This window comes from Metarhizium acridum, assembly GCF_019434415.1.
Source record: "Metarhizium acridum strain ARSEF 324 chromosome Unknown scaffold_577, whole genome shotgun sequence".
NCBI classification, from domain to species: Eukaryota; Fungi; Ascomycota; class Sordariomycetes; order Hypocreales; family Clavicipitaceae; genus Metarhizium; species Metarhizium acridum.
In genome coordinates this window covers 720,992-748,674 of record NW_027094045.1, presented here as the reverse complement: position 1 = coordinate 748,674, position 27,683 = coordinate 720,992, and the positions used below count along the sequence as shown (strand labels likewise).

General features: G+C 50.1%; 7 protein-coding genes across 8 annotated transcripts; 2 read left to right on the top strand and 5 right to left on the bottom strand.

Annotated features, from left to right (window-relative positions):
- Positions 1-3,911: 3,911 nt before the first annotated feature.
- Positions 3,912-5,444, bottom strand: J3458_021105 (uncharacterized protein). 2 transcript variants are annotated; one of them, XM_066122401.1, is made up of 2 exons: positions 5,165-5,409; positions 3,923-5,032 (listed from the first exon to the last, which is right to left on the bottom strand). In XM_066122401.1, the coding sequence occupies exon 2, from the start codon at positions 5,003-5,005 to the stop codon at positions 4,244-4,246; it is 762 nt and encodes a 253-aa protein (XP_065972655.1). In that variant the 5' UTR covers positions 5,006-5,032; positions 5,165-5,409; the 3' UTR covers positions 3,923-4,243. The 2 variants fall into 2 exon arrangements, with proteins under 2 accessions (XP_065972654.1, XP_065972655.1); XM_066122400.1 differs by having other exon boundaries at positions 3,912-5,444.
- Positions 5,445-7,274: 1,830 nt separating this feature from the next.
- On the bottom strand, positions 7,275-7,577 carry J3458_021104 (uncharacterized protein; the record flags this gene model as incomplete). The annotated part of the gene is made up of 1 exon (XM_066122399.1): positions 7,275-7,577. One exon carries the CDS (start codon positions 7,575-7,577, stop codon positions 7,275-7,277), a length of 303 nt encoding a protein of 100 aa, XP_065972653.1.
- Positions 7,578-15,330: 7,753 nt separating this feature from the next.
- Positions 15,331-15,687, top strand: J3458_021103 (uncharacterized protein; the record flags this gene model as incomplete). Its single annotated transcript, XM_007815000.2, has 1 exon — positions 15,331-15,687. The coding sequence occupies one exon, from the start codon at positions 15,331-15,333 to the stop codon at positions 15,685-15,687; it is 357 nt and encodes a 118-aa protein (XP_007813191.2).
- Positions 15,688-16,002: 315 nt separating this feature from the next.
- Positions 16,003-17,832, bottom strand: J3458_021102 (uncharacterized protein; the record flags this gene model as incomplete). The annotated part of the gene is made up of 2 exons (XM_066122398.1): positions 16,003-16,269; positions 16,333-17,832. 2 exons carry the CDS (start codon positions 17,830-17,832, stop codon positions 16,003-16,005), a joined length of 1,767 nt encoding a protein of 588 aa, XP_065972652.1.
- A 561-nt stretch (positions 17,833-18,393) lies between these two features.
- Positions 18,394-20,082, bottom strand: J3458_021101 (uncharacterized protein). The gene has a single exon (XM_007815002.2). The coding sequence runs from the start codon at positions 19,753-19,755 to the stop codon at positions 18,475-18,477; it is 1,281 nt and encodes a 426-aa protein (XP_007813193.2). The 5' UTR covers positions 19,756-20,082; the 3' UTR covers positions 18,394-18,474.
- Positions 20,083-23,257: 3,175 nt separating this feature from the next.
- J3458_021100 (uncharacterized protein) lies at positions 23,258-25,972 on the top strand. Its single transcript, XM_007815003.2, has one exon. The coding sequence runs from the start codon at positions 23,486-23,488 to the stop codon at positions 25,247-25,249; it is 1,764 nt and encodes a 587-aa protein (XP_007813194.2). The 5' UTR covers positions 23,258-23,485; the 3' UTR covers positions 25,250-25,972.
- Positions 25,863-27,451, bottom strand: CIT3_3 (citrate synthase; the record flags this gene model as incomplete). The annotated part of the gene is made up of 3 exons (XM_007815004.1): positions 25,863-26,358; positions 26,414-27,288; positions 27,404-27,451. The coding sequence occupies 3 exons, from the start codon at positions 27,449-27,451 to the stop codon at positions 25,863-25,865; spliced, it is 1,419 nt and encodes a 472-aa protein (XP_007813195.1).
- Positions 27,452-27,683: the final 232 nt, after the last annotated feature.

Here is a 27,683-nt window from a genome sequence, read left to right as displayed (position 1 = left end):
TAATAAGTGTAAGCTTATTTTTAAATTAAATAAAGAAGTTTATAAATAACTTATTCTAGCGCTACTATATTTAATCTAGCTTAATAAGTGTAATTTCCTTCTAGTAAGGGTTTAAATATATAAACGATAGGTATTTTAAGAATTAAAACGGGTTATAACCCTTTACCTTACCTAGTTTAAAAAATAAAGCTACGTGGCTTTTAACTTAATTTAAAGAGATTCTAATAAATAAAAACCTATTAATTATAAGAGCTACTAATAAATTATATGTCTTTAACTAGCTTATATACTATAAGCTTCTTTTAAGCCTTAAATATATTCTTATTACTATTAAAAGGGGTTCCCATTAAAATTAGTTTTCGTTTTATTAAAGTATTATTATTAATAAGTATTCTTATAGTAAATATAGCTTATATTACCTAGTTTTATAGGTTATAGTATTATTTAAAGAGTTAATAGAGTCTTTTAACCTAGGTATTTATAATCTCCTATAATATTATAAAGTTAAATAGAGTACTCTTATTTAATATAAAGGCGCTAGGTATAAGTAGGTTTTATCTCGTATTAAATATTACTTTATTAAGGTTATTTATAATAAAGTTTATTCTTTATTAAGGACTAGCTATACTATACTATTATAAGTATACGTCTTTAAAAAGTAAGAATAAACTTAAGAAGAAAGAGAAAGAGAAAGAAAGGTTTCCCTCTTCTTACCCCCCTTTATATCCCTACCTAGCCCGTAAATTATTTGGGTTAGGTCTAAGCTGCCTCCGTAACGGGTCTAGCCTAGGCTCGAGCTACTAGCTCGAGCCTATAATAATACGTGCTTGTAATGTACGCTTCTTTAAAGGATAAAGCAAAGAATTTAAAAATAATGTATTAGAATAATTTAAGTATAAAGCTAAACTTATTAATCCTAAACTAACTAGTAAAGAAAAACGCATTTACATTACAAGTGTAAATTAAGTTAATAAGACAACTAATACCACAGGAAATAGTAATAAAAGCTAAGCTAACGCTAAGTCGTCTATTAATGTAGGTAATAATAATAAAAATAACGATAATAATAATCGTCCTAAGCAGCTAATATTTCCTACGTTATCTCTAATACTAAGTGAAATAAACGAACGCTTCTTTAATGTAAATAAAGACTTTAATCTCCCTTCTCTCGCGCTAAAGGCCTAAATTAGTACGGAATAAGAGGAATCTATAGTTTACTACTCTTTACGCTTAGATACTTAATGTAATTATCTTTCTCTTTAAACTAGTAAAAAGAAATAAGCCTCTCCTAATAGCTTTAAAGACACCCGTTTTTCTAATTTAATAGTTAGGCATATTAATAACGATATTTATAATAATAAACCTAATCTCTTTATTTTATATAGCCTAGTATTAATTAAATAAATTATTAACTATAAGTAAGATATTCTAAAAACTTAATTTAAGGCTATTAAACGCTATAACTATAATTTCTTTTAGAAACTAGCCGAATAAAAAGAAGTTAATAGACTGATTAATCGAGATATATATAAGCTTATTAAAGCTTTAAAAGAAGTAAAAGTGCTTCTAGGGTAATAGGTTTACCGGGTAAAGTATTTAATTAAAGGAGAACCTTACGCGAAAGCTCGCTAGGTTATTTAAGGTAATAAAGTAGGTAATATCTTTAATAACTAAGATCTATACGCTACCGTGGTATATTTAGTATTTATACGAGTGTTTTACACTATTATAGCCGTATTAAACTTTAAATAGCGTTAATATAATACCGTTATAGCGTTTCTTAACTTAAAAGTAAGGCAGAAAATCTATGTTAAATAACCCTAAGGCTATAATAATAGTATAGGTAGAGTTTACCTACTACGTTAAGCTCTTTATAGCCTTTTTACAGCTTTAATATAATAGTTTAAGGATATTAATAACGAATTTAAGAAGCTAGGCTTTAAATAACTTTAAGAGAAACTTTATATCTTTCTTTAGTGTAATAAAGTGCTTATTTTGCTTTACGTTAATAATATTATTATTATAAAATTAACCCTTTAAATCGTTAATAAAGTTCTTACGGCTTTAAAAGGATATTTTAAAATTAAACGATTAGGTAATATTAAATAATTTCTTAGCCTAAAATTTAAACGTAATAAAGGTAATTACACTATTAAGATTTATTAAACCTTCTACGTTAAAGGATTACTTTAAAAGTTTAACATTAATATAAAGGCTATAGTAAAGTTACTATAGCCTTTAAATATAAATATCCCCTTTAATTAAAAGGACCTTAAATCTATTATAAATATTATTAACTAGCTTAAACGCACTAGAAGTCTTAATTAGCTTACTATAAGTATAAGGCTAAATATTATATATATAGTTAGTAAGCTTAGTACTGTAAACTATAATCTAAAATAAATTTATCTTAGCATTCTAAAGCATCTCTAGTAATATCTTTAAGGTATATAATTAAACGGAATTATTATAGGTAGCTATAAGTATAATATTAATAATTTAAAGCTTTAAGTGTATGTAAACGCCTTCTTTATAAACGATAATCGCAATTATTATTCTACGGCTAGTTACGTTATATTTTTAGCTAAAGGTCCTATTATATGGAAATTAAAAAAGTAAACTATCGTTATATTAAGCTCTATAAAGGCTAAATTCGTTAATTTAACGCTTATAGGTAAAGCTATTTTATGGATTAATAACCTTATTATTAACCTTAATTATTCGTAACTATAACCTTTAATATTATTTACTAATAGTTAAAATGCGAAGATTACTACGCTTAATAAAAATAATACGGCGAGAACTCGTTACATTAATTTACGGTATAAATAGATTATCTAAAGAGTTAAAGAAGGATACTTTAGTATTATATAAGTAAGCATAAAAGATATATGCGTTAACGGACTTATAAAGCTACTTAGCCTAGTTAAACACGGTTAATTCCGCTAATAACTATAACTTTAACATGTTTAAACGAATAATATATTTTATATACGAAACTACAGGTAATAATTATAAATGAAATAAATGAATTAGAGGAAATAATAACGCGAATACCAGATTTTCATGTATATTAAATATTACAGCTCAGCTAAGGGAAGGTGTTAAGAGTGGTTACGTGATAAGGGTTTAGCCTCGCGTAATGCCCATAGCATCGCACATTCCCGGCTTGTTAGCCTTATTATTAGTTGGGCCAAGACAGTTCAATGCAATTGCTATTTCGTCAGCCTTGCCTCCCTTCACACCAAAGCTCAAGCCATCCTGAACATCCCGAACAGGGCAGGGGAACACATGTGTGGGCCCAGATTTGACGACACTCCATAATGCATGGATTCATTGTCCAACGTCCAGCGCCGCCCCATACCCCCGGTGTAGACAGTGTGAATTGATGCAATCTATGTGTCATTACCTTCCTCTTCTCCTGTTTGTTCCCTGCTCTTTACAGCTTCGCGTCGTGCATTGAGTTTGTGTTGTGGGCATGCGAACAGAGCTATTCATATCCACATCTCCCGACTTGGACGAATTACCACTAGCGTCACGTCACGACCGCGCTTGTCTTTTGCGCTTGCGCTTATGTGAGGCGATGTATCCCTCCGCTAGAGCAACAAACAGGCCCCCATCACGAGCCAACAAGAGAGTCCGTACGTGACGGAGAAGCATCTCGATAAACGTAGTCCCATCCTAAGCACGCGGATGGTAAATTGCCTGCTAGAACAGCAGGTCCCAACGGCATTGAGAAAAGAATTCAATGTTTCTTTAATTCATAGCTCAAGATTGCTACCTCTAGTTTATTACAATATAGACGGATGGAGGCTCTTGCTCCTTGTGACCGCAGCTGCGATTCCAACGACTTCGATTAATATCAACACTCAATCACACGAATAAACACGCTTAGGAAAATAGAAGCCAAATTGCATATAATGTCGTACGATATGGTATATTAGGTGGCCGTTTTGGCCGCAACTGACGCTGTCTAGCTAGTCGACATAAGACTGCATGTTATGAACCGAATCCTCAAGACAGTTTGCCATTAAACAAAAAAAAAACACAACACATCCCATATTACCTAAAGACGTGTTTAAATAAAAATCTTTTCCCATTATGTTACATAAAACCGTTTACTCAACACCGATTGCGTCTTGAGTCGGGACAGTATTCACATCCATCAAAACAGTAATCTAGTATGCGAGCAAAGTGTCTTTCTGCAGTATCAAAGCGCCGCTCCCTGAATTGGCTTGACAATTTACAGAAGAGCGGCGGCAACAGCCATGACGAGGGCACCAGCGGGAGCCAGGAAAGAGGCGCCAGCGGTGACGGGAGGGGGGTTGCCGCCAGTGGCAGTAGAGTTGCCAGTGTGGGCAGCAGAGGTGGGAGCCAGAGTGGTGGCAGGGGCAGAGGTCTGTCCACCAGTTGGGGCAGCAGTTGTGGACGCGGCAGCAGAGGTCTGCGAAGCGCCGCCAGTCTTGGTGCCGGAGCCGCCAGAGCCGCCAGAGTTCTTGCAGTTGGACTCGGAGAAGTCGTCCTGAGCCTGGTTTAGGACCTTGGTCAGTCCGTCGGCGAGCTGCTGGGCAATGCTCTGGGCATCCTTGGGGACCTTGCTAACAACCGCCTTGATGAGAGCCTTGGAGTTGCTGTTGATGTCATCGAGCTCAGAGCGGACGGTGTCGCAAGCGCCAGCCTTCTCGACGTCAGAGCGTTTGGCCTTGAAATCGTCGGCCAGGTTCTGACCCTTCTTGGTCAAGGCCTGGACGGGGTCGGTCAAGCCCAGAGCGTCGGTGAGGGTGAGGTCGCTGGAGCCATCAACCTTGCTCTTGCCGTTCTTGATGGCAGAGTTGAGAGCGTCACCCTTGGACTTGACGCTATCAACATCTCCATTGAAACCCTTGGCAGCGGCGTCAAGATTATCAATGGCACCTCCGACAGACGTGAGGACAGACTGGATGGTGCTGATCTGGGCGTAGGTACCAGTGGCGACAGCCAAGACAACAGCGTTGGAGAACTTCATTTTGTCGGTTCAAGAATGAGTAGACTTCTTGTTATGAGAACGAGTGTAAGTCGACCGGGACAGAAACGATTGTGGTTTTGTTACGGCTGAAAACAGAAAGGCAGGTTGGAGGGAAGAAGCCCAGATCGTTGTGGGAGGAAGGGGAGTGCGAGTTTATACCTTTTTCCCCATCCCCTAATGCGTGCCGCGCCTCTTTAGGAGAGCTTCACAAGCTCCACGATGAATGCTGAATCCCATGTGTTCCAGGTGCGGCCCTGCCGAGGCTCCCGCCTGGAACCGTGACAATAACAAGGACTTGTCTGGGCAACCTTGAGGAAAGGGGCGCTCTAACCCATGTAGATCCAGTGTCCAGCAACCTAACCCAAGGAAGGCTCTTGAGAGAAGGTTTATGGGGAGCCAAATCAAGTATTGCAACTATGCATGTACATGCACTGTACACCCCATCCACCCCATCCCACGATACAGAACACGGAATAGTAGAGTATAAAACCCACCCCCAGGTAGCCCACTTCTTGTTCCGCGGGTGGGGTGGAGATGGTGTGTGTGGATACTAACTTATACAGCATCACGACTCCTTCAACAATACGGAGTACCTACCACGTTAATGCCCAGTGCCCAAGTTGGCACAAGGAGGGAGGGGGATCACGACACTGGGTTGGCCAGATCCTCCATATCATGGCTCAACAGCTTGTGTCCAATGCGGGACCACGCGCGAAGAGCTGTGGGAGCAAGAGATGTCTTCGAATCGACGTCCACTATGCACCCGGGTTGCTGGCAATATTGATACGGGCCATATTGCTTGGGCCCGGATGGCGGCAAAGAAATCTCACTGGAACTGTCTTGGTAGCACAATCAGTTGCACAGGGGTGGACCCTGTTCTCGAGCGGCTTGCATGTATGCATTACTGGTGCAGGTGAACATAGAGGCGAAGCAAGCATAGACCCAATTGAGTCCGCCAGTCTGCTGCCAAGCAGGCCATGTATTGATCCCCTACAAGCCAACCGCCCTGGTAGCTAGGCACGTAGTTCAATATTGCCACGGCTCGTAAACTGTCTCTTCATCTGGGGCAACCGGCCGATGCAGCTGCGAAATGCAAATGCAAGGCGTGTTCAAGGAACCCGTACCCCTGGCTATCCGGCAAACCTGGCTATTTTCAGTGACGGCTTGATGTGGACGGTTAGGATGGTGGATTCCTACCTTGGGTTTACATCTTGTCTAATTAAAAGGCTTGTGCTTGTTCTTTGTGGCGGTGTATGTGTAACAAGTTTACGATTTGGCCTTGATTAGCGATGAGAGATATCCATTGTTGAAGGTACATGAAAGTGGGAGAGACATACCACATGGGATTGCAGACTGCCACAAGCGAAGAAGATTTCAGTTGCACATGAGCCACTATGTGCACGGAGTAGAACCGTACGTTACAACGTGTTTGGAGTACACCATCAATGGCTGTGACTTAGTACCTGGACACAGGCCGCCTTAATTCTCAAGATGTAAACCCACGTAAACATAAGAGCGGACAACTTTGTGTCTCTATGGCAATACAGCCACTACACACGCGGTGCATGCATCGTGAACGTAATGGTGCATATCCAACCACTTCCGGGAAGCTACTTCGCTGGCGTAGCTATTGCTCAAGTGGTTGTGCCATTTGTAGACGGGTGGCTGGTCTCAACAGGCGCTGTGCTGTGCATGTGGACGATGGGCCCAAGGCTGTCATGTCATATTCCACCGTCGATCGATTGCCCCAGGTCCAAGTTCGGCCGCAGTCAGCATTTGGGGGAAGGGGATTGCGGGCGAAAAGACCACATGCATCCATTCATCCACAGAACCATCCCCCTGACCCTTGACCTCGTCTCGCTTTCTAGTCCATGGATGTCCATTTTTGGCATCTGGTCCGGGGCGATCTACCAAGGACAAAAGGCCGGCAGCCCTGGCTTGGTAAAAAAAAAAATTGTCCTGTCCAAGTGCGTCCAGACCGCCACCCCAGCCATTATCCCTGTTTACCTGTCAGCCCCCGCATTCTCCGATGACTTGACGATTACGGAGTAGTACTGCGGCAGCTCTGATTTGGTCGTTGCGTCTTCTGGACCTTGGTTTGACAGTGTCAGGAGATCCACTAGCATCGAACCTAACCCTGCCCAGACGGGGCACAGACGGGGACAAAAGACGGCGAAGAAGTAGAAGGAAGAGAAATGGTAGGCATTGGGCGAGGGCAGGGAAAGGGGTTGAACAAGGCTGGCCACTGGCACAATGCCCTGAATGAACTTTATTGGGCGTGTGGTGACGGAGACGGCTGAAGATGAGCAGGCACAGCTTCCGAGAATCGACAAGTCTTGTACGCCCAGGTTTTGTTTTGCGGGGGATGGCGTCGAGTCGATGAGTGGTTGAAGATGAAATGGGTGGGCGAGAAGCTCGGTTGGTTGCGCGGCCAAGTGGGGCGGTCATGATAGACGGCCAGAAGCCTTCCAAGTTCCTCCTCGATTCTATTCAACGGCTGGCCCGTCACCAGGTGCTGTGAGCTTTTCCTCTGCTCCAGCTCCATGCCATGGCCCTTGTAGTTTCCACTCATGATTCCTCCAGGGGCCCAGGGTACTTTCCTGCCTCTTCTCTTGCCCCAGAATCGGCCAATCGCGGGCGCAACTGCGATTGGGAAGGATCGGCATCAAATTACTGTTATGCGCAACCAAAGGGTATCATGGTGTTGAAACGATCTGGCGAATGCGGGACGTGTTCGACGCGTGGGTAGTGAAAGCAGGATCGTAGAGTTGACGTCTGTTCGAGAGTTGATGATGGCCAGGATGGAGACGGCCCATCTCTTGGGGTGCTCGCCCGGAGTAGATTGTCGATGATGCAAGCTCAAGCGATGGCGTGGCCAAGGGCGAACATAACACAAGACCGGGCATGACCGGGGCACACTGCACGGAGCAGGCAGCGAGGGCGAATGGTATCAATTGCTTCGAAGCCAACATGTCATTGATGATGGTGGTGATGCAGTGCGCTCTAAGCAGCCGTGTTTGGCTCGCCAGGTGTTGGTTCGGAGTGCAAGTCCCACCATGTACCAGACTCCACTTGTACCTAGTACTAGTAGCCCCCAAACGTGACAACAGGCAGCTGCAAGCAAGGAAGGAAGGAAGGAACGGCTGGACCGCATCGTCATCTCTTGTCGTCAAAAATGAGCCACGCAGCAGAGCCGAAAAGGAGATCTGGAAGCGAGATGAAGGGGCGCCGACAAGCTTCTCTCCAAGCCACCACGACTGTCCTGCCGCCGTCCCTTGAAGAGCGCTCAAGTTTGCCACGACGCAGAAAGCTTGTCCACTCCTCGGACGCAGGAGGGCTGCCATTCCGTACCTGAATTACTCCGTACTGGGCCATGTTGATTCCACGGCAAGGGTTGAAGCAATTGACGACATTGATTGGCGTCAGCTTTTGTCCCTCGAGCCTGGCCCCCGCAAGCCGGACGTCATCAAGATCCAATGCGGTCCATTTCACCGTAAGCCCAGGGACGCACGGTTGCCACACGATGTCAGTAAAATCATCTCGAACCAGATGGAGCCCAGCCTGTCCATGCTTCAGCACAATTCTGGCACCAGTTGGTGCTTCACCAACACTTGACGCGTTAAACTCTGCGCCTCTACCGGGCCGTCTCACATGCACTTGCACATGTTCCAATTTCGCAGCTCCTGAAGAGACCCCGAGCAGACTGCTAATTGAGAATCTTGGGCAACCTCCGACCGATTCGAAAACCTGCAAACGAATCATCCATCACGCACATACGAATCAGTCAAGCCCCAGTTCTCATGGACGGCTTGTAACTTTCGACACCATGGCCAGCTTGCCGCATTCGGTGAGTGGCATGTTGGGAGATTTACTCTCCTCCTGATTGAGGTGGTTGCATCGAAATAGGGTGATTCGACCAGCCCCAAGTGGATGAAGCCCCATTTCGCTTTTATGGAAGCGTTTTCGGAGAGGTTCTCTGTCAACTTTGGGTTCCGTTGTCGCGGGTAATGACCAACACCAGCAATGAATAGCCTTGTTGAGAACGCATGTCAACGAAGGGCCGATTGTCGAGGTGACTTGAGGTGACGAGTCACAGCCAAGAGACGGGATGCACAAACCCAAACGGTCCCCAGATTCCAGCAGGGTAAAACGACAGAACTAGTTACATCAGATTGTTCTCCATCTGGAAGCCAGCTGCATTCCTCCTCGCCCTGGTGGCGAGCAAGACTGAGTGGATGAAAGGCCAATGCCATATGGTCCGTACGGAGTACAGCGAAAAACATCACGCACTCGTCTGCATGCGCCCCCTCATTCAACTCTACTCGCATGACTAGCGCCCCCAGTTTCGTTTCGGTGGTGGCCCGACGCTGCCGACACCGATTCCATTGTCACCTCCTAGTTCAGGTCCAATCCGCACTTTCGGTCTCCTTGCCCGGACATACATAACCTGCGGGACGTGCGCAAGACCTGACCTGAAAGTTACTAGTGGCCAATCCCCAGAAGATGTACGGAGTAGCCAACTGACAAGATTCTGGGGTATTGGGCCTCGCTACGGAGTACTTATTCGCCTCTCCACGCGACTAGACAAGCGCTGAGATCCCACAAGAGAACGTTTCATTACATACATATGGAGTAGTCCAAACACCTTGAAGATTCTTCTCTCTGCAATAACATGCAAACCCTGTCTACGACAGATAATCTGACGTGTACACCAGTAATACAGTATGGAAAACATGATTGTCTGGAAGAACTCCACAGCATTGGTTCCAGCCTCTGCCATGCCAGCAATGGCCTCGACTTAAACTGCGGACTACACGGGCCTCAACTGTCCATATCGGAAGAAGGGATGGCGCTAGCTGGCCAGAATAGCTCATTCATCTCAAAATGTCACCACCGCTAGTAATTAAAGTGTCTGATAACTACTACGCTGTGCAAGACGAGTAAATGCGGCACAATATCCGCAAGTCATGTCTGCTGAAGTTGCCGAGATTGCCCCCTGCTTTGCCTCATACGAACAACTGCGGTTTAAAAGAACAGGCACCCATGTGCGGTCGTCGATACTTGCTTATGCTACCACCATGGTCCATAGTAGGATTCTTCAGTCAAGCTACTACACATACCGCACACCCTGCATCTCGGCCGTCGCGCGACATTTCCTGGGCCTCGAATCGTGGCAAACCTGAATCAGAACTAGTGGCGTATCTAGTATTATGCGTCTTGTTGCAAGCCACCAACGCTCTCTGGCATCGCTCGGCTCTGGCTTACACGCGAATGTGTCTCCAACAAGCCCGGCATAGTCCAATCTGCTCTGGGTCGCCTCGTATTTGTTCTTGTCCATGCTACCAGTTGCCTGTTGCTCTGCTCTCTTTATGATGGCTTTTTTTTTTCTCTTCTTTTCTGCCAGTTCTGCCAGTTTTGGGCTTCCGCCCAGAACAATCGATTCGAAGCCGATACTGGCACACCCCAAAGGCTCCGTCCTTGTGCGTTGTTAGTTCCAGTAGTAACGGCTCGCCGTCGGGCGCGTGAGCAATGTCACCAAAGACCTTGGCAGTTCACAAGTTCTGCTGCGGATCCCCCGAGGCAGACATTGGGCCATTTGACAAGGATGATCCAGTGTCCAAAGCTTTTTTTTTTTTTTATCCGGTTCATCCATCCGCTTCAAGGGCTGGGTTCTTGCAGCAAGCGCGAGAAGCAGTGGGCTTTGCAGAAATAACCCTGGGATCCGATGCTGTGTTCCTTCGTCATGGGTCTTGCTTGCTGATTGCAGACGAAAAAGAATATACGGAGCACAGTTCGACAAATGACGCCTTGACCAAAAGACTACAGTCAGGCCCTGGGTCTCTTGAGTCAAATCCCACCTCATCTTCAAGCTACGGATTCCTCTATAAATTGTATGTTCCTCATGACAAGCTTCACTTCCTTGAGGCGGTGGAGCCCGTTCCTCGTTGAAGAACAGAGTGTTCTGCACAGGAGGGTATCCTTTGTTCCCAGACATCTCGTATTTCCTTCTCGTTGTCTTATAAGACCACCATCACGTTGCAGTGGTTAGTGCAGAGATCTGCACGCCACTTGTCTCAAGCCCCCTCGTTCATCGCCCGACAAAGCATGTCAAATCTCAAAAGACTGAGAATCAGGCTCTTGGCCCGCCAAAGAATAACCTTGCGGGCTTGAGACAAGTGGGAGGGTTGGTTGGGCAGCATCAACACTTTGATAATACATGCATCAAAATGACTTTTAATTGACCTACTAGTTGTTGTAGATGCCTGTGTTACAGTCTCCCTAACACTCTGTTTAGTTTTGCTTCAGTTTGGCGTCTTCCTTCACAACGAAAATCTTGATGGCTCAGATTCATCTGTAGCCATCCAACCGGTAGAGTGAACATGACGATCGAAGTAACATCTTTGGTCCAATGATGTTGTTGTCTTTAAAACTTGCCGTCCATAGACTCGTGGGTGGATAACGGCTCCGCACTGGAGCTATCTTCTTCCTCTGATCCAGATGTGCGCGCCGGCTCGTTTGATGTCTGTACTGAAAGGAGACGTACGAATTGTATCCCGCCCGCTGACCAATAGTATCATTATCGAATTGCTTCTAGAAGAAGAGGAACGGGTATATGAATTTTAGTCTTCGTAGTAGCTCTCTACTCTTCTAGTATGGAATCGCTGGCGGTTTAGTAGGGGAAATGTCACAATGGGCGTGGCAGTCGGGAAAACGCCCGTTATTAGGAGCTTCAATAGTCTCATCATGCGTCAGGTCCAAATTCCCAAACGAAGCTCCTCGTTGCTATTCGTCTCCAGTTGGATTGCATAAACATCCCCAAGTCTGCTCGTTTTCACGAAATCTCACGTACACTCATTTGTCTTACCCTATACCGTGGAAGGGTCCTTCGCACAGAGGATTTAGCAGGTTCAAGCATGCTATTTTGATTCCTGAGACTACAGACTCAAGGTATTTCATACTTAATTTATTGAAAACCCACGTTCGGGTTTATTAATTCCACTCTGTTGATATTTGTGTTAAAAAAAAAAAAAACCAACGCTATATTCTTAGTCTAGTATTTTAATGTTCAACTTAGTACACGTCAAGCAACAACTGCTGCGCAAGACACAGTCTCGCACTTTGGATAACCCCGAGCGAGCAAGTCTACTACTCGGCCGTGTAAAGCTTGCTCATACATCTTGCAGTGGGAGGCAATAATTATGTGCACACCGTCACTCGTGTCACTCGTGTCACGTCCCGGGCCGCCATAGAGGGGATTGACAAATGCTTTATTTGCCTCGGACTGCAGAATTGTCTGCAGATAATGTTAAGCTGGGCTACAAGACGCGTGCGCCTCTGAGAATGGATCTCAGGACACCTCTAACCGGCAAGGCCGTCATGCAGAAAGATGTTCCTCCAACAGGCTGTACCACCTGCCCATACGAGTAATTTTGATATCTGATGGTGCCTGAGTGCGTGCGCGCGCGACTATTACCCGCGTGACGCAACGAGGAGCGGAATCACACGCAATAAAAGAAATGCACAACACCAACACGGGACGAGACTGGAAAGCAGCCTTGCGAGCTGATTAATATCTGCGCGTTGGCTGCAGCAACACGCAAGCCTTACCCGGACACAGTCGGTAGGGGGGGATTACTGCTTGGCTCCAACGTCCAACGGGGCACAATGTTTCTCGAAGCTCGTTCGTCGCATCCTCCGACACCAAGAGAGCCCCAACTGTCGAGGCCGGAGGATGCCCGCGTTTCGCTGCCCAGCTCATGCAGTCCTTTTGCCGACCAGAGACACGATCTGAGATAAGACGTTTTCACGGAGCCGTCGAGGCAGTGCTCAAGACTTCGGCCGAGAAGCTGAAGGGCTCAAGTCCAAGTCCTGATCGTCAAGGCTGCCCTCTACGTTTCGGAATTCGCGTTAGGAGCGGGTGGTGTGGGATGTGCCTGGCTCGTTTCTCTTCTGCCGAGCATGGTCAACAAAGGCGTAAGCGCGATTTAACATGATAAGCGCATCATGCAGCTGCCGGGAAGTTGGCGTGTTCTGCTTCGCCACGGGTGAGACGGGGAAAGCCAAGAAGATGACACGGTGGAGCAAAATCTGCAGGACCAGGGCATATCGAAATCTCGATAAGCGGAACGCTGGGATGAAACTTCACGGAATGGCCGAACGGATGAAAATATGCATAGCTTGCGTGGCCCTCTTCCATCCAAGGAGGGGGCCAAAAGAGACAATGATGATGCTCTGAGGGTCAATTGCTCGGGGCGCTCATCCATTTTACTCGGGGCGCTCACGCCCCACCACGTCCCAATTTTAGTCTAGCGGCCCCGATTCCAGACCCCACAGTACATTTTCAGTTCAAATGCATAGGAGTAAATGCCCTTAATTAAATGATAAGGTGCTTGTGTAATTTACATGATTTTTTTAAGCCGCTATACACTTTTAGGCTAGATTTTTTCTTTATAGTATTAAAGAAGAAAAAACGCTGCTACCCGCTAAAAAATTCGTACGGCTGCAGCTTTATTAAAAAATCCGTTAATTTTTAATTGAGCTTTTTAGTGTTAAGTAAAGCTACCATGCATTTATACTGAGAATGTACTATAGGGTCTGGTAGTGGGGTTAACCGAAGAAAAATTGATGAGCGCCCCGAGCAATTGACCTCTGAGGGGGAAAAAATAGTCATGATGCAAAAGCCTAGAATTTTTGCTCGCACGATTGCGTGCCACCGCCCGCTGCCACACAGCCACCCCTGTCATGAGCAGCCTTCAGAATTGGACACTTAGGCGCCGAGCGCTTAACTGCGCGGCAAGGATGGAGATCCTTTCGCGCCAAAGCATTCAGTCTTCGACTTCTACATACCCATGTCTGGCGCTTACCCAGGAGCTGAACTGTGGCCTCACGCGAGCGGCGCAACAAGCATGTTTTGGGAGCTTGGCTCCACGCGGCGTCCTCTTTCAACCTCTCCTTGCTTGCTTTCTTGCAGAATCATGGATTTCGGAGACCCCCAAAGCCGTTGTCAGAGCGGCCGAGCGCCCTGGGGCACCGGGCGGACAAGGTCTGGGATGGGATGGGAATGGAATGCGGCTGACAGTGTCCTTGGCGGCAGTCCGGGCCAATGTTACCATGCTGCAAGACGATCAGTATGTATGCCTTGAGGATGGCGCAGATGCTCAGGATCCCGAACAACGGGCACGCCTTGTCAACACGAGTAGAACAGAGCCACGTTCCCCCATTACGCAGGGATCGTCAGGTATATGGGCTTGCAGAGAGGCACACAAGCAGTGGCCGGGCCGATGAAGGGAACTTCCAGAGGGGCGGGAAGCTCGAGAGAGCCCGATTAACCGCTCTCCTTTGGAAAGCTCAAAGAGAAATGGGGGCCTTCTGGAATACAACACCTTGACGTAGACAAGGAATAGGGCTGAGCCCAGTTTCCCCCTTGCGTGTTTTCCTTCTGACCACGGGGGAAGGCACATCAAACACCATCTAGGGCAACTGTCTTGGCGAAACCCCATTCCACCTCTCTGAAAGCTGTCAAGGCGTTCATTTGTGCTTCCACCGCCCCCTACTCTCTTCGGTTGGTGTAGTACGGATCCCGAACGTAACGAGGCATTCTGTCGAGACTGCGTGGGCAACGGGGGCCAAAAGCAAAGGCTGCGTCATGTTCTTTACGTCTTCTTCTTGGCCGATATACAGAAAGGATCAGTCTCATATCATCGTGGCAGATGCAATTTGTGCCTCGCGGAGACTCTGTCATCACATCTCATTCGTCTATGCCCGCTTGTCTGAGGCAAACAAGGCCCGAGTCTTCCGCTGCATAGTCCCATTCCACCAGGCTGAACGACGCAAAAAACAACCATCTTTACCAAATGACTGAGGATGGACCGTCGGCAGAAAAGCCAATAAATGCTGCGCACAGGCTCCTGTCCAGAAACAAGTCTTCAACAAGACCATCATCAACAGGACACCAGAGCCGCCCATTTGCAAATAGAGTGAGCAAACCAACGCCCAAGAGGACAAGTCTATTGTTGACCTTGCCAGACGTGCCCGATTTCCCCATCATGGCCCATAAGAAAGCCACCAGCACGAGCTGGACGGTGAGTCAAAACCCACGCCAGCAGCTCTCTAGATGTTCTTTTTTTTCTTGTCTTCTTATTTTTCTGGCTTTCAACGCAGTCGAACACATCTGACATGCCTGCAAGCCCCCCCAGCCGTCGGTGCCCCAGCTGATCGAAACCCTCAACACGCACCGCGTCAACACGCTCACGGAACTCGTGCGCATCGAACGCATAGCTGCCAGCTGCGCGGATCCCAACGACGCCGCGGCCTTCCAGCAGCCCATGACCAGCGCCTGGATTCATTACGTCACTTCGCACCAGCTCGCCAGCGAGCTCCTCGGCCTGACGCCTAACTACCCCATGACGGGGGACGTGGTGCGCGATGCCTACAGCCGCGTGCGCGAGGACCCCGAGAGCAACCGCAGCTGGAACCTGGCCTGGCTGTGCCTGATTAAGATGAAGGACGAGGGGCTCCTGGCTGCCTACGCAGCGCTCGAGGCCATGAAGCCCGGCATGTGGGGGAACAAGATGCCATCTGCGGCGGATGTCGCCCAGCTGGCGAATTGCTTCGAGTCGGAGTGGACGGCCGCTGTGGACATTATGCTGAGGCACTGGGAGAGAGCGCCTACTTGGTATTGAGGGACTGAGGACCCTGTAGCATAGTATGGACGGTGTGCGTTGGTTGAAGCGAAATATGGTGTTTGGGGACCTAGATGAACAAAAAAACAAAAAAAAAAACAAAAAAAAACACATGGCGCCGAAATTCGGTGTATTAGTGCTTGACAGATCGCCGTTTCTTTTCTGTGAATGAAAATTCTTTTCTCTTTCGTAGCTTTAACGGAGCAATACAACAGTACTTTTTTGTATTTGATGCCTCGTGTGGGCTCAGATATGTACTAGTCATGTCACGTAGCTCGTACCGTGAAGCAGAGTCGGATATGGGCTCTACCCTCTCTAGGCTGTCTCGGCCTCATCGTCGTCTGACCAGTCTTCGCTCTCGAGCCCCTCCCCCCGAATAAACATGGAGACGCCCCAGCCCACCAATGCCAGACCACCAAACAAGCTCCATGCGAGAGCCTCCCCCTTGGGTCGAATGTTGACCGAGAGGGTGAAGAGACCGCCCGACGCAAATGGGCCGAAACTGCGCCCTAGAGCGGACAATGTCTGAGCAACACCGTTTAGTGTACCTAGGCTGGCGTGTGACGGCGCAGAATTGGTGATCTGATTGCTTATTAGATCTAGGAGGGGGTTGGAGGCGGAGGACGATGTATTGGCGAAACTTACAAGTAACATTACGCTCGACAGTCCACCCACAGCGCAAATATTCTTCAAGATCAAGACAATGGCCAACTCAAAAAGCAACCACAGTCGGCCACTGCCGATATTCAACGGCGGATCGTCGTCGAGGTAGCCCACCCAGGGCATCAGAATCATGCTGACGCCGAGGCCGAGCAAGGCGTATCGGTACGAGCCCAAGTTCCCAATCTTGGACTTGATTGGCGGGAAGAGAAAGGCCTGAAATGCAATGGTAGCGAGGCCGGCTGCGCTGAGACTGAAGCCGATCTTTTTGGGGCTCAGATTACGGCCGGCTGGCGCGGGGGCGGATGCGAAGATGGGATACAGGCTGTTGAAACTGATGTTTGAGAGCTGGAAAACGAGATATGTGGCAAGGAGGATGATGGTTGTGTGGTTGAGCAAGTCCTTCCAGACAGGCCTGCCACTGACACCATTGTCCTTGACATCGTCTCCATTCTCGTCGGCATTTTCTTGGTCAACAGAGGATGATGTTGATGAGCTAGACGACAGGAGCGGCTGCTGTGAGGCCGAAGCCTCTGCCAAGCGCGAGCTCCAAGATGCCCTGCGGTCGCCTGGTTTATCGGAACCATCGATCCACGCGATAAGACGGCTGATCCAAGCCGGCCTCCAGGGGCTCTTGCCAGACTCGTCGAGTGTCTCCTCGAACCAGATTCCAACCACGACTACGCTCGCAGCCAGCATCGCTGCACCAAGAATGTTGGGCCCGAGATATGGATACTCTGACCCCATCTTGTTGACCAGGATGCCTCCAAGCGCGGGGCCGGTGATGCTGCCCAGCGAGTAGATGACTGGCAAATACGTAAACGCCTTGCTCTGATTCGACCTGTCGGTGACTTCGCCCAGAACCGTCGGGACACAGGCAGCGTTGCCATTGAGCATGCCCATCAGCGCGTGTATGACCACCATTTGCCAGTATTTCTTGCAAAAGCCAAACACGCAGAAGCAGCCCATGAGAGAAAAGGTGCCCGCTATCAACACCGGTTTGCGGCCCACGATGTCCGAGGCATACCCCCACAGGAAGTTGGTAGACAGCTGGGCGAGCGCAAAGGCGCTTGCCAGCAGGCCTACATACAAGCCGTTCTCGCCGCTGGGCACACCGGGCATGGAAGCTACCATTTCTGGCAGATATGGCCCGATGGAATTGAGGGCCGTCTGCTCGGACAGGGACAAGAACGCCAGCAGCAGCAGCTGTCGCACGGGCAAAGGCGTCTCGTCGTCCTCGCCACTGGCGGACGACTGGTCTGTCGACTCGGAAATTGCATCTTGGCTGGGGATAGGAGGGTCCAGCGGCGTCTTTGGCGGCTGGACGGGGAAGGTCTGATATTTATGTGTCGACGACTGCCGGCGAAACGAGCCCAAGGTGGGAATGGGAGCGCCGGCGTGGAACGAGCCAGAGGAAGCCGTTCGGCTGGAGACATGGTGTTTCGGGTGTATGACCAGTTGGGGCCGGCTGGGGTCTTTGGTCATGATGGGCGCGCGAAAATGCTGAATGGTGGTTTCGCACCATGCAGTCGAGGTTGAGTGAGACGCGCGATGTTTCTCGGCTGGGACTGGAAACTGGGGACTGGTGACTGGTTAGACGACTGGTTAGACGGATCTGCAGATCGCGTCGGCACGCCGCGATGAGAGGTCGATTATGCAGTCAGTTGCATGGTAGCGGGGTTTTGGGTTTCTCAGCCGAGAGGGAGGCGATGCTGCGCTCGACGACGGAGCCGGGAGGTCAATACATATGTACGGTGACTGCAGTTGAGGGCTAAGGGCTAAATGGGAAAGAACGAAAAAAACAAGTTGTTGAGCGCTTTCTGTTGGTTTGGATGATGGTGGGTGATTATTGGACGACGTCACCAGTCGTGGTTGGAATGTGTACGTGAAGGGGACGCTAGACCAGATTGGGCGAGAGAGGATTTCACCCCGCTGTACAGAGTACGGAGTAGAAGTAACATTGAAGTCCAGTCATCATACAAGGTGGGGTTGGCTACCTGATGCGTATTTTGCACCTTGGATAAAAAAAAAGAACAAGGAAACTCAGTGAAACATGGTATATTCTACAATCTATATCTAATATCATACAAGACATGCTAAAACGCTAAACAATGCACACTTTTGCGGTTAGACATCTCCCGTCCTGAAGACCTCGAGATGCACCCTTTCCACATCGATGCCCTTGCTCGTCAACTCGTCCCTCATCTTGATCATCCACTCTTCGGGACCGCAGAGGTAATACTCTGCCGTCTTGTCGTCCAAGTACAGAGCCCCCTGCTCTGCAAGCTTGTCAATGTTCATTGAGCCGGCAAAGTCATAATGTCTGCCCTCCTCGTCCACGTCCTTGACGTTCTTGACGAACAAGGCGGACCTGACGTTGCTAGTGGAAGCGACAATGTCGCGGATATGCTTGCCGAAGCACACAGAGTCGGCGTGACGAGCGGCATGCGCCCAGGTGACGGGTCTGGTGGCATTGGGCGACTTTAAAATCGAGTCCAGGATGGACACCAGCGGCGTGGCACCAACACCGGCCGACAACAAGACAACGGGAGCAGTGGGCGGCACGGCAGCGTCGTCGAAGAAGAACTCGCCGCGGGGAGGGCTGATGTTGACCACGTCGCCAACCTTGTACTGGTCGTGCAGCCTGTTGCAGACGATGCCTGAGACCCTGCCCTCGGCGAGGTCCTCGATTGTGTACGGCTCGATGGCCTCCTTCTTGACGGACACGCGGTACTGCTTCATGTTCTCCTCGGGGGCGATGCTCAGACTAAACTGCCGATTCTGCAGTAGCCCGTCCAGCTCGGGCAGGGGGATCTGCAGCGAGATATACTGGCCCGGCCGAAACGCCGGCAGGGGCTTGCCGTCCACGGGCTCCAGGTACACGCTGATGATGTTGTCCGTCTCGGCTTCCTTGGCGGCAATCCTGAACGGGCGCCAGCTCTGCCACTCGCCGGCGTCGCTGTAGAGCTGCTTCTCTCTCTGGATGAAGATGTCGGCGAGCTGGCCGTAGGCGGCGACCCAAGCCTCGGCAACCTCCGGCGTCAGGGCATTGCCGAGAACCTCTGCAAAGGCGCCGACCAGGTACTTGCCCACAATGGGGTACTGATCGGGCTTGATGAAGAGGGAGGCGTGCTTCTGGGCGATGCGCTCGACGGCGCCGCTCAGCTTGGGCAAGTCGTCAATGTAGGAGGCGTAGGCAAAAACGGCGTTGGCCAGGGCGGCGGACTGGGCGCCGCTCTGCTGGTTCTTGAGAGAAAAGTAGTTTTTCAGCTCCGGGTGGGCGCTGAGCATGTTCTTGTAAAAGGTGGTGGTGATGGTTTTGCCATACTGCTTGACGACGGGCGCCGTCGATTTGACCGTGGCTATCTGCTGGGCTGTAAGGGCCATTCTGACAAGCGTGGGGCGCATATAAGGTGTTGATTTTTTTTTATGAGATTGTCTTCTTTGGAGAGGGCAAGGGGAGCTTTAGTAAAGGTGAGGATGTGATTGGTTTGCCTGATGGTTTGGGTTGGTTGGGTTCATGTAGGACACAATCGTGTAAGTGCGGCAGGCAAACAAAAGGCTTTATACAATGCAATCACATTTCCCAAGCAACGGAGATCCGGAGATGCAAGATTCACGACTGGTTCAGCTCAGGTCCCGAAACACGCGGAAAAAAAAAGGCCATGAAAAAAACCATGGTAGTCACAACAGCCAGTGGGCTGATGTCGAAAGCCAAACGGAAGACTCGACAAGGCAGGGAAGAAATCGGAACGCTGCACCGAGTCAGCAAAGGCAGCCAATAGAGGCACTCGCAAAGCATGAAGTGGGAACAGCGGATTCAAATTGCTGCCAAGCCCCAACCCGGCGGAGACTAAACTGCTTTTGAACGATGCTTAATGGCCATGTTGTAATGTTGTTGCGCATTGAGGGTTTGAGTGTCTTCACTGATCAATGTTCATTTCTGCAACAATGTCCATGTCCTGCGTCCAAGCCACTGCAGGTTGTGCCTGAGCCATCCCCGAGCATTGGCGAGTTTGCAGTCAAGCCATGCCCATGGACGGCGTCACACCACTTCGCAGCTTGATTTATCGAGGGGCGCTAGCTTGCGCCGCCCGCACCACGTGTCAATCTTTATTTGTCCGGACATGCCTGGTACATAGTACGTATTATTCGTAGCTGGGGAATTGTACTACGAATCCCGGCCGTCGCGGATACCGGACGGTATTTCTAGAATCCTCGCTCCGTTGGCACGGGCTCGATGCTTGGGGATGTGAATACCTTGATGTTCCTTGTTGCGCGAGGAGGTCCGCGGAGTGCTTCAAAAAGTATTGGTGAGGCCGCTCAGAGTCACAGATAATGGCATGTCGCCAAGGGTGGATAACCATGCAATAGGAGTCTTGTCTCCGTAGCCCAACCATTGGTCCCGAGTTGCATGTTCCATTGCATTGCATCCATTGCCCTTTGCTTGCAGGAGAATATCTCACGTGACCACTCTTGCCCCTCCTGGCCCGAGATCCACGAGATCCAGTGCCAACAAGGTGAAAGCCAACACCATCTCCGAGCATGACGTTGCATCGAGATTAGCCTCCATTAAGGGACTTCTTCCCGCTGCGGGCAATAATGCACACACGAACCTGTGGTACAATGTGAATAAAAAAAAATTCAACGAGGATCCCCTGCAGGCCAGGCCTACACAGACAATCCCAAAGGCGACAATCATCGTCAACCACGCAGACGAGTAATGCATCAAGTCAGCTCAAGTCTAGTGTATTCCAGAGCCCTAGAGGTGACTGACGCGAAAATCACCACAAGATTGGGGGCTCGAGGCCTAGAAGAGTGCTGAATGAGAAGCTCGCATCTATCGCGCCAGAAAGGGCGAAACTAGATGTCCTGTTCATTCTTAGGCATAGCCGCCCTGTCTCTTATTATAATACTCTGGTTCAACGTAGGTTTTGTTCTGACTGGGGAGTATTTTTCCAGAAGCAGGAACTGAACATCACCAAGAACTTGACAAAATACCTGCGACTAGTTAGGTGCGCCCTATGAACTCTGGCACATTCTACGCAAAGCCAAGACTTGCCGGCCCGGCTTGATCATTCAGATCTCGGCTAGATGGAAGACCCATTGATCTATCCCAGCGGATAGTAAGCGTAGGGATGCCTGGTTCTCACTGCTACAAGCCACACGCAAAGAGCGGGCTACATTTCATCATGTGATGGCTGCGCAAATGCAAGAATGTCGACTTGTCGGGCCCATTGGAAGGTTGAGACGAATCATTGTCCATAGTTGAACTAGCTGCTCCCTCCTTAGACAATGAAAAGCTGCATGTAAGTTATGCCAAATCCGCAGAATCGCGGCAGTCGTCGTCCCCTAACACGGTTGTCGTAGGAGAGCAAATCATGTGTCATGAACAAGGGCATCGGCATGAGATCAATAACTTGGAGAAAGTATGATTGAGTCGAATTGCAGAGACAAAAACACGGCGTAGGTCATCCAGGGCTCCTCAGCAATCCCCATCAAATCACACGACGCGATCGATGGTGGCGCACAGCAGCAGCACTCCCACCCACCAGCGGGTAGTGACACCGCCTTCTGCACCTGCCTACGTACAGTATTACTAGCTGCTTTGAACGTTCTGATTAAAAACACTATAAGACGTGGTCGAGTTTGACAAGGCACTAGTCCGTGGAACTGCCCCCAAGTAAGTCCACGTAAGTCACAACTCGATGTGAATTCGTTTAACAAAGTGCAATGTAGAGCAAATCTAGTCAGTGTGCTTTTTGGAGAATGGACTGAGAGACGACTTGAAAGATACAAAATACTAGAGTGGGCTGAGTCATCTCGGCCAAAGCTCACGAGACACCCTACAACAGTGCTCAGAGAAGGCTGACGCTGGTATCATCCAGGCATCTGGAGAATCGCTTCAAACAATAGCAGCAAACGCAGAGCGTCCCTCTGGGCTGCTCCAGCTACAAGATTGACTTTTCGGGAGACCATGGTCCGTAATGGTGAAGGGCAGAAAATATCGGTAGCAATGTCAGCGTGGGAAGCCACATTTCCGAATGGCCGGATGTCGCTCTTTCTCACTGTGAAGATGGCCGCCCGATATGCTTCACAGGATCATCTGGTTTTGAGCGCCCTCTTCAGAGGCTTAAATTGCGGAAAAGTATGCGATATAGCCAGCCTGATCTCCATCAAGCGAGCCAAGTATTGTTTACCCCCATTGTGCTCATCTATGCGAAATATATAAAAACACAGCAGAGTGGCAGATTAGGGATTCATACAGTTTCTCCACCCGGAAGACGGGTTGGCGTCTGGCGAGAGCGGAATACCAAAGCTTATACATGGTAGCTTTTCCCCAAGTTCTGATAGTCGCTTTCCATTATTACCAGAAATGCTAAGAACTGTACTTGGTGGTTTAGTTGAAATTGATAGCCAGAATTTCGCCGCTCGTTATGCCATCGGACCCTGCACTTACCAATTTCTCTCGGAGACGACCTACTGCAGTCTGTAAATGGTAGCTGGTCATTTGGTCGAGAGAGGCCAGTTGTTAGTCAAGATGAAGAGGCTGAAGAGGTTCAACAACTCTTTGTCTCTCTGCTTGGTGTCATGTGGATGCTTTACGCGCCCAAGTGTTTCGTCGGACCGAGCTACTTGACAATCGACACAGCTTTGCGAAGTCTCAATCACCACAGGGCTTCAGATACTTGGCCGACTATCAAGAAGGCCCTACAAGGTGCGAATGGGGCCTTTTCCAAGATTCTGCGTGACTTGAGAATGAATCGTAGGCCCAGTACACACTACCACGAACAACCCTCCGAACCAGCCAACTCTCATCTACTTCTCTTTCAGACACATACAAAATCAGGAAGAGCCACATCCTCTTGCACTGATTCACAGCCGGTTGGGTACACAAGACAGCGCAAGGGGTGACAATAATCTTCAACGACTTCATAGGGCGAAACACGGCGCACACCAAGGCGTTGCTTTCAGTGACAACACACGCGAGGAGAGACGAGGAGGTAATAGCAGATTGCGCGTAAGCAAGAGTCCTCTTTTTTTTTTTAAACCGTGCATTAGCTCCTCGTGAGGAGTACCACGTATAGTTGGATGCATGGTCCCGAGCTCGCAGGTTACCGGTGCGGGGGAATAACTCATGACGACAACCTTCAGACAGTCAGACATACAACAGCCTTCGTCCACCAGCCATGTAAACCCGTGCTTTCTTTTTTTCTTTCCCTTCGGTCCCCCTACCCCTCTATTCAAGAGTTCCACCATGGCGATTCCCGTCGAGGAGGCCCAAAAACAAGCCGATACCATCCAGCCAACGCCCTCGATCCTGGCGGAGACCAAACCCGACGTCGAGCAACAACACATTGGCACGCTCGACCGGCGACTAAAATCCCGCCATGTGCAGTTCCTCGCGCTCTCGGGCGCCATCGGCACCGGCCTCTTCGTCGGCAGCGGCCAGGTGCTGTCGCTCGCGGGTCCCCTGTCGGCATTCATATGCTACGCCGTGACGGGCTTCAACCTCTACTGCGTAATCAACAGCCTCGGCGAGATGGCCGCCTGGCTGCCCATCCCCGGCGCCGTGCCCGTCTTTGCCGCGCGCTACGTCGACGCCGCCCTCGGCTTCACCCTCGGCTGGAACTACTGGTACCAGTTTGCCATCGGGGTGCCCATCGAGGCGACCGTCTGCGGCGTCGTCGTCGACTACTGGCCCAACGACCTGCCCAAGGCCGCCCTCGTCACCCTCTTCTCCGCGACAATGGTGCTCGTGAACTGCCTGCCGGTGCGCGTCTACGGCGAGGCCGAGTTCGCCTTTGGCGCCGTCAAGCTCGTCACCATTGTCGGCCTCATCCTGCTCATGTTCGTCATCACCGTGGGCGGCTCGCCCGCCGGCGACGCCATCGGCTTCCGGTACTGGAACGACCCGGGCCCCATGAAGACGTACCTCGCCGACGGGCCGACGGGCCGCTTCCTCGCCTTCTGCAAGGTCTTTGTCCAGGCGACCTTTTCCTACGGCGGGAGCGAAATGGTGGTCGTCGCGTCGGGCGAGACGGAGAACCCGCGCCGCAACATCCCCAAGGCCATACGCCGCGTCTTCTGGCGCATCGCCGTCTTCTACGTGCTTTCCATCTTCCTCGTCGGCCTCTGCGTCTCGTCCACGGACCCCAACCTCCTCAACGCCATCGGCACCTCTGCCCCCGGCGCCGCCCAGTCCCCCTTTGTGGTTGCCATCCAGAACGCCGGCATCGGGACGCTCCCGTCCGTCATCAACGCCGTCATCCTGACGTCGGCCTGGTCCGCCGGAAACTCCTTCTTCTACGCCTCGACGCGCGTGCTCTACGCCGCTGCCCTGGACGGCAAGGCGCCCTCCGTGCTCAAGTGGGAGCGGTTTGGCGTCCCCTACGGCTGCGTGGCCGCCACCGCGGCTCTCAGCTGCCTCGTGTACCTGAATGTGAACAACCGCTCCGCAGAGGTCTTCTTCTGGATCAGCAACCTCAGCGCCGTGAGCACCCTGATTGTCTGGGCGAGCGTGTGCTGCACCTACCTCCGCTTCTACTACGGTCTGCGCCGCCAGGGCGTGTCGAGGGACACCCTGCCGTACAAGTCGCCGCTTCAGCCGTTCCTCGCCTACTTTTCGGTTGTGTTTTGTCTCATTGTCGCGCTGTTTAACGGCTTTGACGCGTTTTTCCCCGGGAAGTTTTCCGCAAAGACGTTTGTGCCGCCGTACGTTGACATTCCCATCTTTTTGACCCTGTTTTTGGGCTACAAGTTTGTCGTGGGGACGCGGTTTGTCAGCTTGGCCGACATGGATCTTTGGTCCGGCAAGGCCGAGATTGATCGATTGGAGGGGACTTGGAAGGTTGTTGAGCCGCGGAATTGGCTGGAGAGGATATGGTTCTGGCTTGCGTAAGCGTACGCCACTTTTCTTTGACGACTGACAAGCTTCGGAAAGTTTGTGATTCTTCCGTGGTGCTGTCATAGATGGGATAAAGAACCCGAGAAACAAACACTGGTGCAAGAGAGAATCAAGCCTTTCTTTCATTCGTATACACTGCACAGTCACAAGAGCCACCACGTTGGTCTCACGATGAGCTCTACCGCCTATATACCGCCACGTATAGTCCTTGGATCTGTCAGGAATACGGACGTAGTCAATCTTGAAGGATCGCCTGGTGTTTCCCGGGTACAGTTCACACCGGCTGTCGACCTTTAAAACCTTGCCAAAAGCAATTTTCATAACGAAACTAAAGCATCAAAAACACAACTTGTCAGATCATTGTTATCAATTCTATCCATGCTGCTCAAATCCATCCCACATCCGCAGTTATCAGCAAATACAACTCCATATCTAGCCATTTCCTATCCAAATAGGAGCCTTGAAGCCGCTGGGTATATTCTACTTATACACCCTATATGAACAACACTACTTTTTATGGTATTTCATATTGCTATTAATTTACGAAACATGCTGTTTTGTTCACGATAGCTCCAATCTGACTTTCACTTTCCTCGCACCGCTATTTTTACTGACCCTCAACCTGCTTCAAGATGCCCTCAAGGTTAATGCTCTTGGGGCGCTCGATGGGCAGACCAAGAGCACGGTCCCAGATCAACTGGGCCAGAGGTCCAAGACCGCGAGACACACCGAAGGTGGCGGTGTAGTACAGAGTTTCATGGAAGCCGTAGTGGTGGAACAGGACACCGGAGCTGCTGTCAACGTTGGGGTAGGGGTTCTTGGTCTTGCCGTGCTTCTTGAGGACCTCGGGGGCGATGCGGCTGTTCTTCTCAACCAGCTGGAAGACGGGGTCCTTGGCAATCTCGGGCCGAGCGGCGGCATAGTCCATCAAAGCCTCGAATCGGGGATCAGGCTTGCGGAGGACGGCGTGGCCATAACCGGGGACGACACGGCCCGAGTTGAGGGTGGACCACAGGTAGTCGTGGACATCCTGCTCGGTATAACCGGCGGGGATGGCTTCCTTCATCTGGAGAATCCATCGGAGAACCTCCTGGGCGGCCAAACTGCAATTTGTCAGAATCAAAAGCCAATGGCAAGTGCTCAAAGAGACAAACTCACCCGTGGAGAGGTCCGGCCAGACCCTGGAGACCAGCACTGTAAGAAAGGAATGGGTCGCTAAGAGCGCTACCAACAAGGTGAGTGGCGTGGGCAGAGACGTTGCCACCCTCGTGGTCACCGTGCAGGGCAAGGTAGAGACGGAGGAGATCCTGGAAGTTCTCGTTCTCCTTGCCTCCCTTGCCGAGCATGGCGGCAAAGTTGTAAGACCAATCCTGCTCAAGATCGACCTCGGCAGGAAGAGCACCACCTCCGCGATAGGCATTCTGGTAAATCTTGGCGGCAATAGTGGGCAACTTGGCCAGGAGCGAAATACAGTCGTCAAAGGTAGGCTCCCAGTAGTCAGCCTTGTTCAGGCCAGCCTCGTATGCCTTGGCGAACTTGGATTCGTAGTTAAGTGCAGACACGGCAATGGCGAACTGGGTCATCGGGTGAAGGTCCTTGGGGAAGTTGTCGAGCATCTTGGAGACGAAGTCGGGGATCTGAGCCTTCTCGGCCAGCTCGCGAGAGAAGACGCGAATTTGGTTGGTGGAGGGAACCTGGCCGGTGAGGAGGAGCCAGAACATGGCTTCGGGAAGCATCTCAGTGCCAGTCTTACCCTTGGGAAGGATCTTCTGGCAGTCTTTGATCGTCTTGCCGTGGAAGCGGATACCCTCGTTGGCATCGAGGACGGAACCCTCCCAAACCATGGCTTTCAGGCCACGCATACCGCCGAGCGTGTTTTCGACCTTGACCTCGCCAATGGTCTTCCTCCCGTGAGCCTTGACCTTCTTGAGAAGCTCACGCTTAGCTGGAATGACCTCCTTGAGGGTAGTCTTGAGGTCGGGCTCGGCAGTGGCATAGCCGCGAGCGCCGACAAGAGCAGCTCGGGTCAGAGGCTGTTTCATTCAAGTCAGCATATTGCGCGTCGTGGCATTGGTGTATTGCGGCGTTGCGGCATTGAATAAAAGCAAATGAGAACTGATTTGTTGCCAGTGGTATTGCTCATCATACCTTCAGGGAGCCAAAAGCCCGAGTGGAATTCCTCAGGTTCAGAGCCATGGTTGTCGATGTTGGACTGTATGATCGCGGAGCTGGCGGGATCTGGATCGTGGGGTAGATCTGTAAATAGGTCAATTGGGATGTTCCCCGCAAGGGGTCACAGTCTATGGGCAAAATGCTTACAATGTAATGAGGGCGCTTCGGTCTCTTTTGAGTTTACCAGAGCTAGAAGAGAGAAGGGAGAAGATGCAGGTCTGGTAGAAAAAAGTCGGCCGTGCAACGTGGAGGGAGG

Bases quoted from the DNA above. Each gene is read 5' to 3' on its own strand.
- J3458_021100 (XM_007815003.2), top strand. From the start codon at position 23,486: ATGACGACAACCTTCAGACAGTCAGACATACAACAGCCTTCGTCCACC.
- J3458_021101 (XM_007815002.2), bottom strand. From the start codon at position 19,755: ATGCGCCCCACGCTTGTCAGAATGGCCCTTACAGCCCAGCAGATAGCC.
- J3458_021105 (XM_066122400.1), bottom strand. From the start codon at position 5,005: ATGAAGTTCTCCAACGCTGTTGTCTTGGCTGTCGCCACTGGTACCTAC.